The 15,382-nt window shown below is 47.4% G+C and overlaps 2 protein-coding genes and 1 long non-coding RNA gene across 3 annotated transcripts in view; 2 read left to right on the top strand and 1 right to left on the bottom strand.

The window, feature by feature from the left end:
- LOC139047733 (uncharacterized) overlaps positions 1 to 2,214 on the top strand; it is a 43,171-nt gene extending 40,957 nt beyond the window's left edge. Inside the window, exon 3 of the long non-coding RNA XR_011507338.1 lies at positions 1,437 to 2,214. This is a non-coding gene — a long non-coding RNA (uncharacterized lncRNA). The remainder of the gene's footprint in view (positions 1 to 1,436) is intronic.
- Positions 1 to 15,382, bottom strand: part of LOC139047730 (hypoxia-inducible factor 1-alpha-like) — a 250,417-nt gene that overhangs the window by 91,569 nt on the left and 143,466 nt on the right. The window contains exon 6 of the mRNA XM_070521744.1: positions 13,464 to 13,570. Coding sequence (XP_070377845.1) covers positions 13,464 to 13,570 — 107 coding nt within the window. The remainder of the gene's footprint in view (positions 1 to 13,463; positions 13,571 to 15,382) is intronic.
- Mt2 (methyltransferase 2) lies at positions 5,727 to 9,494 on the top strand. Its single transcript, XM_070521745.1, has 3 exons — positions 5,727 to 6,296; positions 6,857 to 7,255; positions 9,201 to 9,494. The coding sequence occupies exons 1-3, from the start codon at positions 5,850 to 5,852 to the stop codon at positions 9,465 to 9,467; spliced, it is 1,113 nt and encodes a 370-aa protein (XP_070377846.1). The 5' UTR covers positions 5,727 to 5,849; the 3' UTR covers positions 9,468 to 9,494.

Raw genomic sequence — 15,382 nt, 5'->3', positions numbered from 1 at the left:
GACTCCGTTTGTCCCGGAGTGCGAAAAAAAAAAGAAAAGAAAACATGAAAAAAAACGAGAGAGAGAGAGAGAGAGAGAGAGAGAGAGAGAGAGAGAGAGAGAGAGAGAGAGCACCGCGCTGCGTACGCGCTGCCTCGAGGCGCGGTATCAGCCGCGACACCGTTTCGCAAATCGGTAGGCCCGTTGCCGCTGCGCTGCCGTTGCCCTTGGGGTTGCGCAGCTTTCCCCCAGTTGGAGCGATTCCAGCGTCACAGGCGGGTTCGCTTTACCTGAGGGCAGCCATGCACTGCTGGAACGGCCGTCCCATGTCAGAAGAACGCGGTATGCAGGTTACGTCACCACATGCTCCAACCTAACCCCCTCCCCCACCCCTTTATTTTTCAATGTCTGCCCCCCCCCCCCCCCCCTTGTAATAAACGGGAGCCAGTGCCCCACAGTGGCGTACCACATTCGCAGTTACACATCACCGTCGCTGCTAGAGCATGGACAACTTTCTCCAGGCACTCCTCCCGGAGCTCTCCATGCTCGTTCCTTGGCTTCCGCAAGACGTGCGATAAATTTTGACGCGGCCCTGACAATGCTTTGGCATTGTTTGGACGGAATGTGGTGGGATGGTGACATTTTGAGAAAATACAGGAGGCTACGGTTCCCAAATCCGGCCGCCTACGCTGGATTCGGTTGGCAGACCTCTATTCGAGCTGACCTTGGAGAGAGTGCTATTTCTGGGTCCCATCAAATTCCCCCGTACCGTCGAATCCACCGTCTTGTCGGCCTTGATTGGCTAACAGGGCTGCTACGACATATCTCCGATTGGCTCAGAACTCAAACATGGCGGAATTTGAGAGTGCCCAGAACACAGAGGAGGCCGTGGTCGAGAATAACACTCCGAGCGTGCCATTACGGACATTGCCGAAATTTCGCCGTCTTGTGAACTCTGATTGGCCGCAAGATGGCCACTCAGGAGGCCTCTCCTTGGTTGGCTAAAAAGCGCCAAGGTGATGGCATTCGACAACATGGCGGAATTTCACGGTTTTCTGAATACCAGCCCTAGTTCCGTGCACATATCAGCAGAGAGCAGTCACTAAGGTATACCGCAACCATTCTAACACTGTGCGAACGAATGGTGGGCAGCTCGGTAAGCCAATCGCGAAGGGTTATTATTATTTTTTTTTCAAGACGAAGTCTATCTTGGCGAATTACACCCGCTTTTCAGTATCGGCTATGTTTCTATAGCCTCTTTCGCAGGGCAGATCCCGGAAAGAGCTAGTGCAGTCTAAATATATAGTCAGTGGTTGGCCCGTCTCACTAGGGCACACAGTAACAGTGTAACAACGCACCGTTATTCATTAGTCTGCGGCTGTTAGAGCAGCATCTACCTAATGCCCTCCCCTCCTCCCCCTGGACTACGCAACAAGTTGTTTCACTTCCCTTCGCAGGAGCCCACCGTGCCAGGCGTGGAGGTGAAGCATATAGGACAAAGAAACAAGCACCGCGGACGTCAAACGAAGAAAACAAATACGCAGCAACGTTCAAAAAGGAAAGACAAGGACGCGATTCGATCCCAGGACCCGACAATCACGAGCCTAACGCTATTACACAGCACCATGAAACCAGACGGATGGGCGCACTAATACACATGGGTTCTGTATCGGCTGCTGTTACTCCGTCACTATAGCGTTACGGTTGTAGTGAAGGGCCCCCTCGCTACAGACATTTCCATATAATTTTCCGGCGGTCGGGTTTCGAGAGACGATAATCTAGCACAGAAGCTCGATACGCATGTATACCATTACGCCGCGGACAGGGAGAATAAAAGAAAAAAAAAAAATCTCCGCGTTGACCAATTTGCGAGGAGCAGAAGTCGCGGCGAGCTGTGCCAACGCTAGGTGGCGTTGGCTGTGCTCACGAGTGACCGCACTCGGCCATTCTATCCGGAGCGTTCTCCAGAGGTGGCACTGCAAGCGCAGACACCATAGTCAAAAGTGATCAACGTTCCTCCGCTGCTATATCGAAACGAAGCCAAGCGGAAACCATTTTGGGCGCCGCACAGGCTCGGGACCTGTGACGGATGGCCTTTTGACGCAAGTTGGCGTTTCACGCGTGCCAAATGGACAAGAAGGACGAGGACGATGCGTTCTTGCAATGCAGGCTGCTGCCATGATCAGTGGCGTAGCTAGGTCGTCTGGCACCCGGGGCCCTTTGCTCTTCTGTCACCTCCCCCCCCCCCCCCAAGGGTGTAGTCGAGGAAGGCGAGGATATCGACAATTTTCGGGTGTCTTCAGACGTATATGACACCCCCCCCCCCCCCCTCCCTACTGGCCCCGTGCACCCGGGGCCCCCCGGCCCCCCCTGTTGCTACGCCACTGGCCACGATGTTCTCTCCTCCGAGCGGCGGGCGGGGAGGACATAGAGGCACTGTATTGCCATGTCGCTCGCTACGCCTTGCAATGTTGCTTGCTTGTCCTGAACTGCGGTACACTTGTAAAGCGGCGCGAATATCGCCTCCAAACATACCCTGAACACTGCCGCTTTACAAAGTGGGGGTCCGCGCCGCAGTGAGAAAGAAATATCCTGAGAACCCTCGTACATAACATTGCAGAGTATACCTTCAATATCCTTCTCAATATTTTCTATAAGGGGGTAATTACGCAGCACATTCACCCGCGGATACGATGTCAGATGCATGCGGAACTGCACGGAAGCGATTTACTCGTATTCTTGCTGGAATATTTTAAAGAATATTGACGCTAATTTGACCATAGGCAACTGTGTCGTCACAGACGACAAAAAAAAGGAAAAAAAAGAAAAAAACATAAAGTGGGTTTCCCTGTGCGGTGAAATTACACGAAAATCCGTGATGCAAGGTGAACATGGCAAACCACGACACGGATCATCACCTTTGTGTTTACGCAATTAAACGTCGTTTTTACTATATTAAACATATTTCTGGCATATCAAGGAAATTTAAATTTGTACTTTTTTTCCCCACGTTCGTAACATACCAATCAGCAGTAACAAGAAGCGACTTGAGAGAGAGAGAGAGCAAGGAGAGGAAAGGCAGGAAGGTTAACCAGACGAGCGTCCGGTTTGCTACCCTACACTCGAGTAAGGGAAGAGAGAGAGAGAGAGCACTGAGTGCACGTGGGAAGGCGCACAGGGACACTACAGTTGGAAGCGACATTTTACTTTTCAGAGCGGATTTCGGAGCAGAAGGCAAAATATTGCAACGACTCTTGGAGTTAAAAGCATCAAACATTAATGCTTAATTATTATGAAACATATTGCACATACAATAATCAACGCAAATTGTAAGAAACAAATCATTTAGAAGATAAATGTTTATCAAATGCGTAGTAAATCTATCTATGCATTTAAAATAACAGTACTTGCGGCAGAAACGAGGTCAAACCATTAAAGCAGAGCACCACATTACAAAGGTAACCACAATCACATATAACCGTTGCCAAAGCAGCAGTTGATTATCGGTATGAAATGGAAGCAATCTAAATCACTTGCACCAATATAGTATCGCATCGCAAGTTCAAAAATACAGCTAATTGAGCTATTTATTTCAAATTCCAGTTCTTGTGGCAGAAATGATATCAAAGTCGATATTGCTGAGCATCACAAGCTGAGCATCACGCCGTTTCGGAGCAGATTCGAAGCACTAACAAAAAAAGAAAAAGACAGTTTGGAGTAGCGTGTAGCAGCATTACTCTTTTTGAAGCAGTTCGGGGCAATTGGAGGAGCACTTCCGTCACCGACGATACAAGGTCTGGGAGTGGCGTTCACGAACGTTTACTCCTATCATATGAAAATGGCCGAGAGTCCGACGTGCCACTCCTGCAGGTGTGCGAGGAAGCCATCGAGCATCTATTGTGCATCTGTGCTCTGTACGACGCACAACGCCTCTTCTCTCCGGAAAACTTTAAGCCGGCTGGACTTTATTCGCGGTCAACATGATACGGCAGTAAACACCAACTAGGCCAAACTGAAGTTCTTCTGGACTCAAGAAAACCGACACGAAAAGTGATTATGCCTCCGAGATGCCTTCAGGTCTCGAGGGGCCTACATACGCTTTCGCATCTAAAGCACCATTCCACTTCACGTCGAGAAAGGCCTCGGCAAAGGAGTCGTCTGGACGAAACTGCGCTCTACCGAGGCAGCATCGTTTGTCTGCAACGACTGCGAGATGCGGCGGTGCATTTCGCCGAGCCTACCGTTGAGTATTTGAGAACAGTCTCTCGTCCGTGCAGCTCGCCCTGACCAAATGGTCTCGTCACGTACGAGATGCGCTCAAAAAAGAAAAAAAAAAACCACCAGGAAATGCCACGGAGAAGAGAAGAAGAAAAAACTGACCGCTTATCAAGTGACTAGGGCCAATTACCCCTCCCCCCACCACGCACCCCTTTCCACACGGGAAACGCCCCCGCTCTCCATGGCGCTGACGTGACGAGCAAATTGCGCATTCTCCGCAACTGCGCATACAGCCTGCCTGCAGGGATCAGCGAGGCTGAAGGACTCCCGCCCAGCAAATGCCGCCTCGGGCAGATTTCTGATGAGAATACCCAACTCCACATTCCATTACTTGCCCAATCCCCCTATTATTACTCGCAGGTCGGTTGTTTGATCCCACGTGGTATGGCGCAACGCAGTACTACTACAGGGGACAGACCGTGAGGGCTTCGCGACGAAGAAATTTCTCATAAACGTTTTCCCCGTCGCACCCTATGCCGAAAGCACGAAAGGGAGAAAGCCAGCAATGAGAAGTGCTTCGTGGCAGCGAGAAATAACGCGAAATCCAAGACCAAGTACAACTATGCGAGATAGTCCTGTCGCAATACAGAAAATTCTCTTTGCGCGCACTTCGACTGTCGTCGGTATGTGCGGGCTTTGACGTCAAATACGAGCATTTTTGGCTTTTCATTTACGCAAGATGCAGCCAGAGCGATTCATCTCGTGACGAAAAGGGGCTCTTTCCTGGCAATGTACTACAGATCACTTTATTATTATGATTATTATTGGCTTTTTGCATTAACTTACATGTTATGATGCGCGCTATTGCGTTGTGCGAGTAGTGCTTTTGTGTGCTTAAAATATGTTTTGCTGTCGAAGTAACTGTAACTGCCTCTTTAACCAGTGCCTTCCTGGAGGCCTATAAGGTATTCATAAACAAAACAAAATAGAACAAGAATATTAGCATTGAAAGTCAATAATTTCATCTTAAAAGCGTACAAAATGAACGAATAAAATTTGAGAAGCACGGCTAGAAAATGCTCAAAACAGGAGTACAGATACACGAGACAGGTGCACCAGGGAGGGGAAACACGGCGCATACCCAGCGGTGAGAGCGACACTAGATAAAAACCGGCCCGACAAAAAAAAAGAAAGAAAAAAGAAAATTGGAGCGGCGCCACGTTTCTACGGCACACACACACACAAAAAAAGAAGAAGAAAGAATACAAAGGAGTCGCGCCTCGACTGCCTTGACTCGAGTGACTCAAGCGCCTTGATGCCAGTGACGGAAATGTGGCGCCACCTCCCGGCCAAAGCGACAACTACAAACGCGCACCAAGCGCCGTCTAGCGACGCCACTCGAAAGTGAGCGTTTACACGCAGCGACGCGGCACGGCAGACACGGCGGCCATCTTTGCCAGACGGTGCGCGTTTGCGACATGCTTGCGGCAACGAGTGGCCGCGAAGTGTCCGTCGCCTCTGCACAGGAATGCGAAGGTGCGAACGCTAGTAAACGCGGTTCACGGTAAACTCAGCACGCGCTCCTCGAGAACTGCAGCGCAACTTGAGCGCGAGACAGGCGACATCAAGCATTGGACGCTCCGGCGACAGGTATGGCGTGCCCACCTCGCGAAGCAGACGACACGACTCGCGCTGGCGACGTCGGGAAACTGCGCGTACTCGAGCTGTACAGCGGCATCGGGGGAATGCACTTCGCCTGCCGGCCGGAGAGGACTTCGGTCGTCGCCGCCGTCGACGTGAACACCACGGCGAACTCGGTGTACGCGTTCAACTTCCCCGAAACGCGACTACTTCAACGCAACGTGCAGTCGCTAAGCGCCCGTGAGATCGACTCTCTGCAACCCGACCTGGTGACGATGAGCCCGCCGTGCCAACCGTTCACGCGACAGGGCTTGCAGCGAGACTCCGAGGACCCGCGATCGTCGTCGCTATTCTCTTTTCTCACTGTCCTATCGACGCTGAAGCACAAGCCAAAGTACATACTGCTGGAAAATGTTAAAGGTTTCGAGACGTCTGCAACCCATTCTACGCTCACTCAGGTAAACGTCGGGCATGTGCTTGCGGTGCTTGAATGGAGGGTGCACCCGGAGGCTAAAAGAGTGAACTATGTCTGTGATGTGGATGTGGCTGTTTCAGCGGTAGTTTCACGGCGGTAGTACGAGGCTATATACTGAGGCGACCTGATCATTGGGCTATTCTTATATAAAAATGCGTACGCGTATAACGTGCACTGTGAAACGCCACAAGCAAGGAACGTAAAGTTAAGATCGGTTCACATTTATCGAGTGTGCTAACGTATGAAAGCCCTTTCTGATGAGACTATTCATGGTGCTTAAAATTATGTACCTTGCTGTTTTGCTTTGCTAACAAAAAACGATGTAAGGAAGTTAATATCTGTGGCTTGTACAAGGGGTTGTGAGGGTGTTTGATGCTGACAAGTGCTAAACCAAATGCTTAAACAACATGGTGTCGGGCTATTTTGGTGATTGTCACACCGCACGGAAGACGACAGACAACAACCGAGCACTCTAGCTGTTATTGTCTGTTTTCATGGTGGCTCATCCGCAATCAACACATTCATTTTTATATCCAACTGCAGGTTCTCCAAGGTAGTGGATACCATATCCATCGTTACTTGCTGTCACCCACTCAATTTGGCGTCCCCAACTCTCGGATGCGCTTCTACTGCCTCGCCAAACTGCATCCAGCCCAGTTCAGGGACTGCCGTCAAGAAGACAACGGCGTCTGCTCTGGCGCCTGTCAGGAGAAGCCGCCCCCTGCGTCGCAAGAAACTGGACCGCCACAGAGCCTGTCAAGCTTCCTCAGCCTCAGTGATGAACAGGATTTGAGAAATGAAGCAAGCTACCTTCTGCCCGATAAAATTATCTCCAGGTTCTCGCTCCTTCTTGACATTGTCGAGCCCGCATCGGCCAACACGTGCTGCTTCACCAAGGGCTATGGTCACTATGTCGAGGGCACAGGCTCTGTTCTACTCCAGGTACTGAGCTTGCTGTGTTGACTTCTTTCTTTATTTTTCTAACTCATAGTGATGCAAGTTGACCTGATATTGCACACCTGCAAGTGCGATGTGTGTGTCTCATTACACTCAACCTTGCTAACATTTTGCTGTTTTGAAAACTGTCTTTCATTTAGCAAACATCACTTACAGCGCATACAAAGACAGGGACCAAAAGAATGACGAAGACAAGTGCTTGTCTTCGTCGTTCTTTTGGTCCCTGCCTTTGTACGCACTGTAAGTGATGTTTGCAATGGAATAGTACCAACTAGCCCGTACCCAAACCCTGCTTCCGTATATTTCCTTTAGGTTGGCAATGAAATGCACTGGTGCAAAAAGCTTGGCAAGCATTCTGTTGCTGGCACATAGAAGTGCACTGGAGGGTGCATAAATCACTCTTTACATAACTGAGCATGCGTCAAATATCATAGCTAAGCCCTAAGCACGGTTTGTATATATGTAAAATCAGATCAGAAAGTCTTTGCCCCTACTTTTTATTAGCCAAAATAAGGTACATATGGGTAAGTATACAAATATGTACTATTCTACATACCTTACACTATTTCTTCCACATGGTCCCCACGCTGGTTCACAGCACTAAATCTGAGACGCTCATGTTCACGCAAGCCTCCACGATCTTTTACAAACTCGCAACACACCACCACCTCACACTTCTCAAAGAGAGGCGCCTTTCCCCATATGTGGGCTGCATTTCCCTGTGGATTTCGATGGGCGTTCGTCCCTTGCTCCACAGAAAACAAATCACGCTTTGTTGCTTGTGGACGTGGACGTGTGAAGTACAATCGTCATCTTCAACAACTGACAGCAGTGCCGCGACGTGGAGCTACTGACAGATAAGGCCGGGCCGGTCCACGAAAGGTCCACCGCTGAGAATGGATACGTTGACTTCGCATTTACAGCCGCAATTTGGCTAATAAAAAAATTAGGGGTAAAGACTTTCTGATTCGCTCTCGTTTATTCATTTTCATTCTAGTCGGAGAGTATCATTCTAATCTGTTCCCAGATTGTAATAGATGTTTGCTTAGTGACAGAAAGGAATAAATGGATGAATATAAGTCCATCTGATATGGTACGCCACTTTGTTCCAGCAAAAACGGTCGTGAAATTTGTGACCAGAGAATACAGTAGTGTCAGTTACTGAGTAACGACATTTTGTTGCATGACACTGACTTGGCGTTCTTTTTCGCCATTCAATGATGCTCAAAATTATGCTAAAAATACTGCCATGCATCATAATTCCTTAAATAACTTACTGTAATAATTGTTACAGTTGTTTCTACAAAGAAGTTTAGGTTTTGGTACCTTGGAGGGGGACGTGTCAAAGAAATTCCAGAACCAAGTGGGGGGGTGGGAGTGGGGATTGACAAGTGCTCCCGCAACTTATGTTGCAGAAAGGGTAATGGCCCATCCCTGCTGGCTAATTCCCTTTTATAATAGAAAACTCTAAGCCTGGATTTCACAATAACACAACAATATACACAAAGGCAAGTGATCTCCGGTGCCTCCCTTCCCTCTGATGTGTCACGACGCCATGATAGATCAGATCACTCTCTGTTCCTATGATCACTGCTGCTACCACATGTGGGTGTGATTAGAAGGAACATGAGCAGCACTCTTTTTAATCTTTTTTATGAGCAAAGTCGTCATACCTAGCTTTATGGCTACAGGACGTCAGCAAAGTTTGCACTGTATCATGACTTCATGATAACGTCAGTGGTGCCCAGATGGCATTTTGAGAACAATTTTAATCACATTGAAATACCTTTTAAGAGTTTCTGAACCTTCATACTCGCTAAGCAAAAATTTTTTACGTGCAAGAGGGTGTGATCAGGTTTCTGCAACGTCTAAAATAAGTGTCGGCACTCCTCTAATTTGCGACTTAAAATCTGGTTCTTGCACATTGCAGGCACCCATGGATGACATGCATGAAGTCTACCGCAAAGTGCCCCATAAAGAGGCAGTGCCAGAAGACGTCCTGGAAATGCTGCGGAACCTGCGGCTGCGTTACTTCACACCCCAGGAAGTTGCCCGGCTCATGTGCTTTCCAGAGTGCTTTGCCTTTCCCCCAGACTTGAAGCCAAGGCACCGATACCAGTTGCTGGGAAACAGCGTCAATGTTCGTGTCGTGCGTGCACTTCTGGACTATTTGTTGGACGATGTACCAGAATCTTAGTGCCATTCGCCAAACTCTGGGAGAATGCTGTACATAAATGATAGTACCATCGCAAAATTCTTGTTTCTCGTATTTTTTCACTCTCGGGGACCTTGTTTCTCCATTCTGCAGCAAATATGTAATTAGATAATTTATTCTGTCCCTCTATAGTTTCAATTCCCTACGAGGGCTGTATGCACCACACACAATGACAAGGATCCCTTGAGACCACAGTAATCATGTGGCATTGCATGACATCAATTTTCAAGAAACGTGTCACTATCCACACCAGAAGAATGATGTTGACCTTCGACGCGGGAATTCGTGGAAGATGTTAACATTAAGTTGCACTTTCATGACCTGTCAGAGCATGCAAGTGTCTGACGTAGCGGGTTGCTGCAGTGTTTAAGTCAGTTACCTGCCATGTCATTAAAATCAAATTATGACGTGTTCTAACCCACGTGTGCTACTGATACTTGGTTGAAGGTGTAGTATGTCTACACAGAAACTGAATAACAAAGACATCTGAAGTTTAAGACATGCCACTGTAGCCGACAAGAATGGAATGCTGCACAAGCTGGTATTTCACGCTGAAGAAAAACGGCGTAAAGCACAAAGAAAAAGCCAACAAAGCAGATGCCAACTAACAGCCAAAAATTTAGATGAAAGTAAACATTTAAATATAAAGACAAGCGCATGTGACAAACAACACAATAAAACGCACCTAAATATATGTGTAATGAACATGGAGAGCCATGTCACACAGGTAACCTGACTCGTGCACAAAACGGCTCTGCAATCTCGTACAGTGAAAGCTCGCTAATTCGAACTTCAATAATTCGAATTTATGGATAATTCGAACTGTACGATTTGGTCCGGCCAAGCTCCACAGAAGTCTATGTATAAAAAAGTCCGTTAATTCGAACGCGAGAAGGTTCCCTCACGGATAATTCGAACTACGCTCGCCTGGCACATAGCCAGAGAAACGCGCCTACTGCCTACACACAAGGCTGTATTGCCTCCGAAACGGAGAGAACGGCGAGAGAAGGCAAAATCGGAAAAAAATCTAACCGACGCGGGGTCAGCCAGAAGGCAGCGGCGGCTGCAGCCTCTCCGTTCTACGTGACCTCCGAGACTTCTTGCCCGTTGCGAATCTCAGAGGCTTTGCAAATCTTGTACAGCTGCTAATGTTGTGCGGAGATGGCACGGCAAGCTGCAAAACACAGCGAATCAAGTACGTCGCAGCTGCGCTTGCAATCAAGAGCCAATGAATCAGGGCCTTCGCCACCTTCACATGTTCAGCGTCTTTGTCTCGGCAGTCTTCATCGGTTGTGCACCTCTGTTTTCAGCTTAGGAGGTATCGGCCGTCGCGATTCATTGTGATGGTGTTAAGCCTCGGCTAACGTTCGTTTCGGTGGACATCGGTGGTGTGGCACAGTCGGACCCAAAGCTTCGACTTGAAAGTGGCATGTGCCCACGGCACACGCCATCACTTTCCGACACGCCAAATTTCTGACATGCCCTACTGCTTCCAAATCGCAGTGTACTGTTGCCCTCCTTCACTTTCGTTAGTTCGAACTTTCGTTAATTCGAACTGAAGCGGCTTCCCCTTGCGGTTCGAATTAACGAGCTTTTACTGTATAATATATTTGTCTCTCTACGTTGACAGCACTTTTGTGACTAACAAACAGTGGAGTACATCTGCATTTTATGTAGTGGAGAGATAACCTCATTCAAAGAAGCTTGGTGGTCCCTTAGGTAGTTCATTCAAATGCTGGCTGCAAAGTGGACCTCTGACGCTACTTGCCAAGTGAAAATCCTACATTTTTCTTTCTTCATAGCAAGCATAAAAAAAGAAGAAGAAAGTACATAAACAGGACTTGCATGTTGGTCTGGAAGTGAGCTGGCATATGGCAACAAAACGAGAAACAAAGCAGGATTGTTTCTCGACACTATGGTCAGTGCGTCAGAGAGATAATCGAGGTGGTCAAGATTGCTCATGCAGGAGAGCGATGTGTAAGCATGTCATCACTTACAATGACCAAGGAAGAGCTAAGGTATTTAGATGCTTGATGATTAGGACCATGGTGATATCACCTCGAGCTATTCATGCCGATTGTTCTTTCTTTTTTTTTCCTTTTCCTGCTGGCATTTTTTATCTGTACATATGCCGAGCATCGTCAGTAAAATAAACAGCTGAAAGTCAGCGCTTTTCACTCTGTCTCTATTGTCACCCCTTCCTTATTTTTTCAGCGCTGTTACATAAGTTGGTACGTTCACTTCTACATAAAATAAGCACCAAGTGTAGATAATTTGGGTCTTTAGAAAACATTGTAGGCATGATGCGGAAATGAAAACGGCGTCCTGTAAAATACACATCCAAGGCAGCTATTTACAGCAGGAAATAGCTCTCGGCAGCAGATATAAGCCTATGAGTCGCACTTGCGATACTGCAGGTTGCTCAACATAGACAAATCCGAGGGTGCTTGAGAGGAAAGGACCATGCATTAAGCACCTTTCTGCACCTTCTCTAACCCAGTGGGCTTTCTTGTCTTAGAGGTACTATGGCAGAACATTATATTGAATGCTTGTTCATGCATTTATTGACCATGTGATTATATTTTGTAACAACACATTTAATTTCCCAATCATTTCTTATTAATAGCAAACTTGCAAAAGCATGTTAAGAAAGCGACATAGGCAAGGAAACCGATACAACAAATATGGCGCTATACCTGTTTCTTTGCCTATGCCTCGTTCGTAACATGCTTTTATGAGTTCGCTATGAATGAACCAACTCGCCCACATTCACACCCTTTTATCAGGTGCTACGACAAGTGTCCCAACTAGGCAATAACTGCGAGGCGGCGATGCTCAAACCAATAACGAGGTAACTTACGTTACCAATGGCTTGAAAAATGTAGCTCTTCTCACAGGTTGGCAATTAGGCGCGCTCTACGTCGGAAACACATGCACCGCTGCTGTCGCTATTTTGGGTGCGGAGGTTTATTGCAGATTGCGGCAAGCTCGTTATGGCAACTAAATGACGCAGATGAACCAGTGCTGGATAAATGCAAGACACATGACACGACGATTTGGATTCACAGCCGGGCACTATTGTGTTTCCCTGGGGTAAGCAATTCCCTTGCGCACGGAAAGAGTCATCTCAAACCACAGTCGCATGGTAAACATCTCCACCCTCGTTAAAGTGCGTCTCCTTTGTAGACACCGTCACCACAGCAATAATTTTCTTTCAAGCGCAGGAACAGAAAAACGCAGCCATGTCCATCTGCCGTCCTCTGTGCACACGTGAAACAGCCGTGCTCCTTCACCTGTCTGCGATTCTGAAATGCATCGCTAGGCAGTTTGATGCCATCCCTATAGATGGCACACATCACCTATAGGGTCTGTAATTCGTCTCTTAACTGCAAACAATTTTTTTACCAAGAAATATTGATTAGGTAAATTGTATCACTGTGGCAAGCAAGTGCGTTGTTTTGAAACACTTTCCCTGCAGATACGATGTAGGCTACACAATACCACGGAGCAAGAAACATTTAGGACATTTTCTGGTCGCCACACACCTGTTTGTGGCGACCAGAAAAGGTCACAAGCCCGCGGAGTCGTTATCGTGCTGGCGGCCTGGAAAGAAATTACTGCCGTTGACAGCGCGCTGAAGCCGCCTGCCCGGGCACTGAATTTTTTTATTTTTTTTTTCGCTACAGCTTTTACGACGCACCGCATGGTGCTGCCACTGTATACGGCCCCGTCGGCGCATACAACAATTGTGACTTGATCTGGTCGCCCGCGCTCGCTCGCGCTGACGGGATTTTCACCTCCTAAATGTCTTACTCCGTGCACAATACACAGCTGTCCTCAAGCACAAGCCAGTTCCTTGCCAATAGATGGTCATGCTTGGTGTATACTTTTTGTCCACCTAAGTCTGTCTCTGCAAAAGTTGTCACAAAAACTCGGCCTATGAACGCTAGTGCATAAAACAAACATGCATTGACTCACATGTTTTGAAGTCCTGTTGCAGGTGCAGAACATCCCTTGGGTCGAAGTAGGAGTAGACAGACTTCCCAAGCAGTTCTTCAGATGTATAGCCCAGGAATGTCTCCGTTCTGCATGAACAAACAGCCACGATTCCAATGGGGAATTTCAAGAGCACCTCTTGCTATGTGTTCCACTGCCTGCTTGGCCGACATTTTTAAAAGTCGTGTTGAGTCACAAAACAGGCACTCACACAAATATCATTATCAGCAGCAGCCTGGTTACGCCCACTGCAGGGCAAAAGCCTCTCTCACACTTCTCCAACTACCCCGGTCATGTACTAATTGTGGCCATGTCGTCCCTGCAAACTTCTTAATCTCATCTATCCACCTAACTTTCTGCCGCCCCCTGCTACGCTTCCCTTCTCTTGGAAGCCACTCTGTAACCCTTAATGACCATCAATTATCTTACCTCCTCATTACATGTCCTGCCCATGCCCCCTTCTTTTTCTTGATTTCAATTAAGATGTCATTAACTCGCATTTGTTCCCTCACCTAACCTGCTCTCTTCTTATCCACTCAACGTTACACCCATCATTCTTCTTTCCACAGCTCGCTGCATCGTCCTCAATTTAAGTAGAACTCTTTTCGTAAGCCTCCAGGTTTCTGCCCCGTAAGTTAGTACTGGCAAGACACAGCTGTTATACACTTTTCTCTTGAGGGATAATGGTAACCTGCTGTTCATGATCTGAGAATGCCTGCCAAACGCACCCCAGCCCATTCTTATTCTTCTTATTATTGCACACAAACAAAACCTGCCTAACTACAATGTATCAGATTTCCTGAAACTCTCGCATAAGAGTTACGCATTGTTTCATAGGCAGCGTATTGATCTCTTGCGGCGTTCACAGCAACTGGCATAAAGCCAACTGCAGGTACTACCAAGTGCTCACCTTACACCTATACGCCAATGCTAATTACAATGCTTCATGCATTGCACGACTTGGTAGTGCAGAAAACTTAAGAAAACAAACTTGCTATAAGTTGCTACATGTTTGAATGTAATTCAAACATACAATGTTATAAACACATTCTGATGTTCATACATGCACTTGGGTATGTAGAATGGCTACTGTAAGGCCACAATAAAATAAACTGCCAAGTACTTCCTTCTCTTTCACTGTATGCGATATGTCTACGCTCAGCATGATGTCGTCTTGCCAGAGTTGAACCCATAACATAAAGCGGGCAGAAAATAAAGCACAAGGGATGTGCAAGTATGGCACAGCAGCCTCCGAAAAAAGAGCACAGAGCTAATCTAAATTAAATTAAGTTTGGGGGTTTAACGTGCCAAAACCACGACCTGATTGGGAGGCATGCCCTAGTGGGGGACTACAGAATAATTTCGACCACCTGAGATTCTTTAAAACAAATTAGAGCACAAAAAGCACATCTGCATACACGTGTATGTGGGTGTGTTTTTGCACTCAGTTTTGTTTTACCAGAATGAGTTACCAGTAGCCCAACAGCAAGTTCTTCTAAAATGAAGTTTTTTAATGTGCATTCAATGCACGGTACACAGCCGTCTTTGCATTCCATTCACATCAGAATGCGGCACCGGAAGCAAATGTGCGACATTGTGCTCAACATCGCAATGCAATAGCAACTGAGCTACCGTGGCAGATGCGGGTTAATTCGCTTATTCCCAAATCTCCGCCTACACGCAATGTATATTGTATGCTCACAAGATACGCGAAACACTTTTCATTGACTTCAAAGTGCTGCCACCTTCAATGCGCTGGGATGGGTGAACCTGCCCTCACCAGCTGTGCCACAGCACTGAAAGACATGTTACTGGTGCTTTGCAGAAATAAAGTTTTACCTTGTCCATGTACGCTTTAACTTTTACGGAGCACCCGGTTAGCGGAGACGTGAACAACAGCA

The sequence above is a fragment of the Dermacentor albipictus genome, chromosome 7 (genome assembly GCF_038994185.2).
Source record: "Dermacentor albipictus isolate Rhodes 1998 colony chromosome 7, USDA_Dalb.pri_finalv2, whole genome shotgun sequence".
NCBI classification, from domain to species: domain Eukaryota; kingdom Metazoa; phylum Arthropoda; class Arachnida; order Ixodida; family Ixodidae; genus Dermacentor; species Dermacentor albipictus.
Note: the sequence above shows the minus strand (reverse complement) of the source record. Positions and strands in the feature narration are given on the sequence as shown.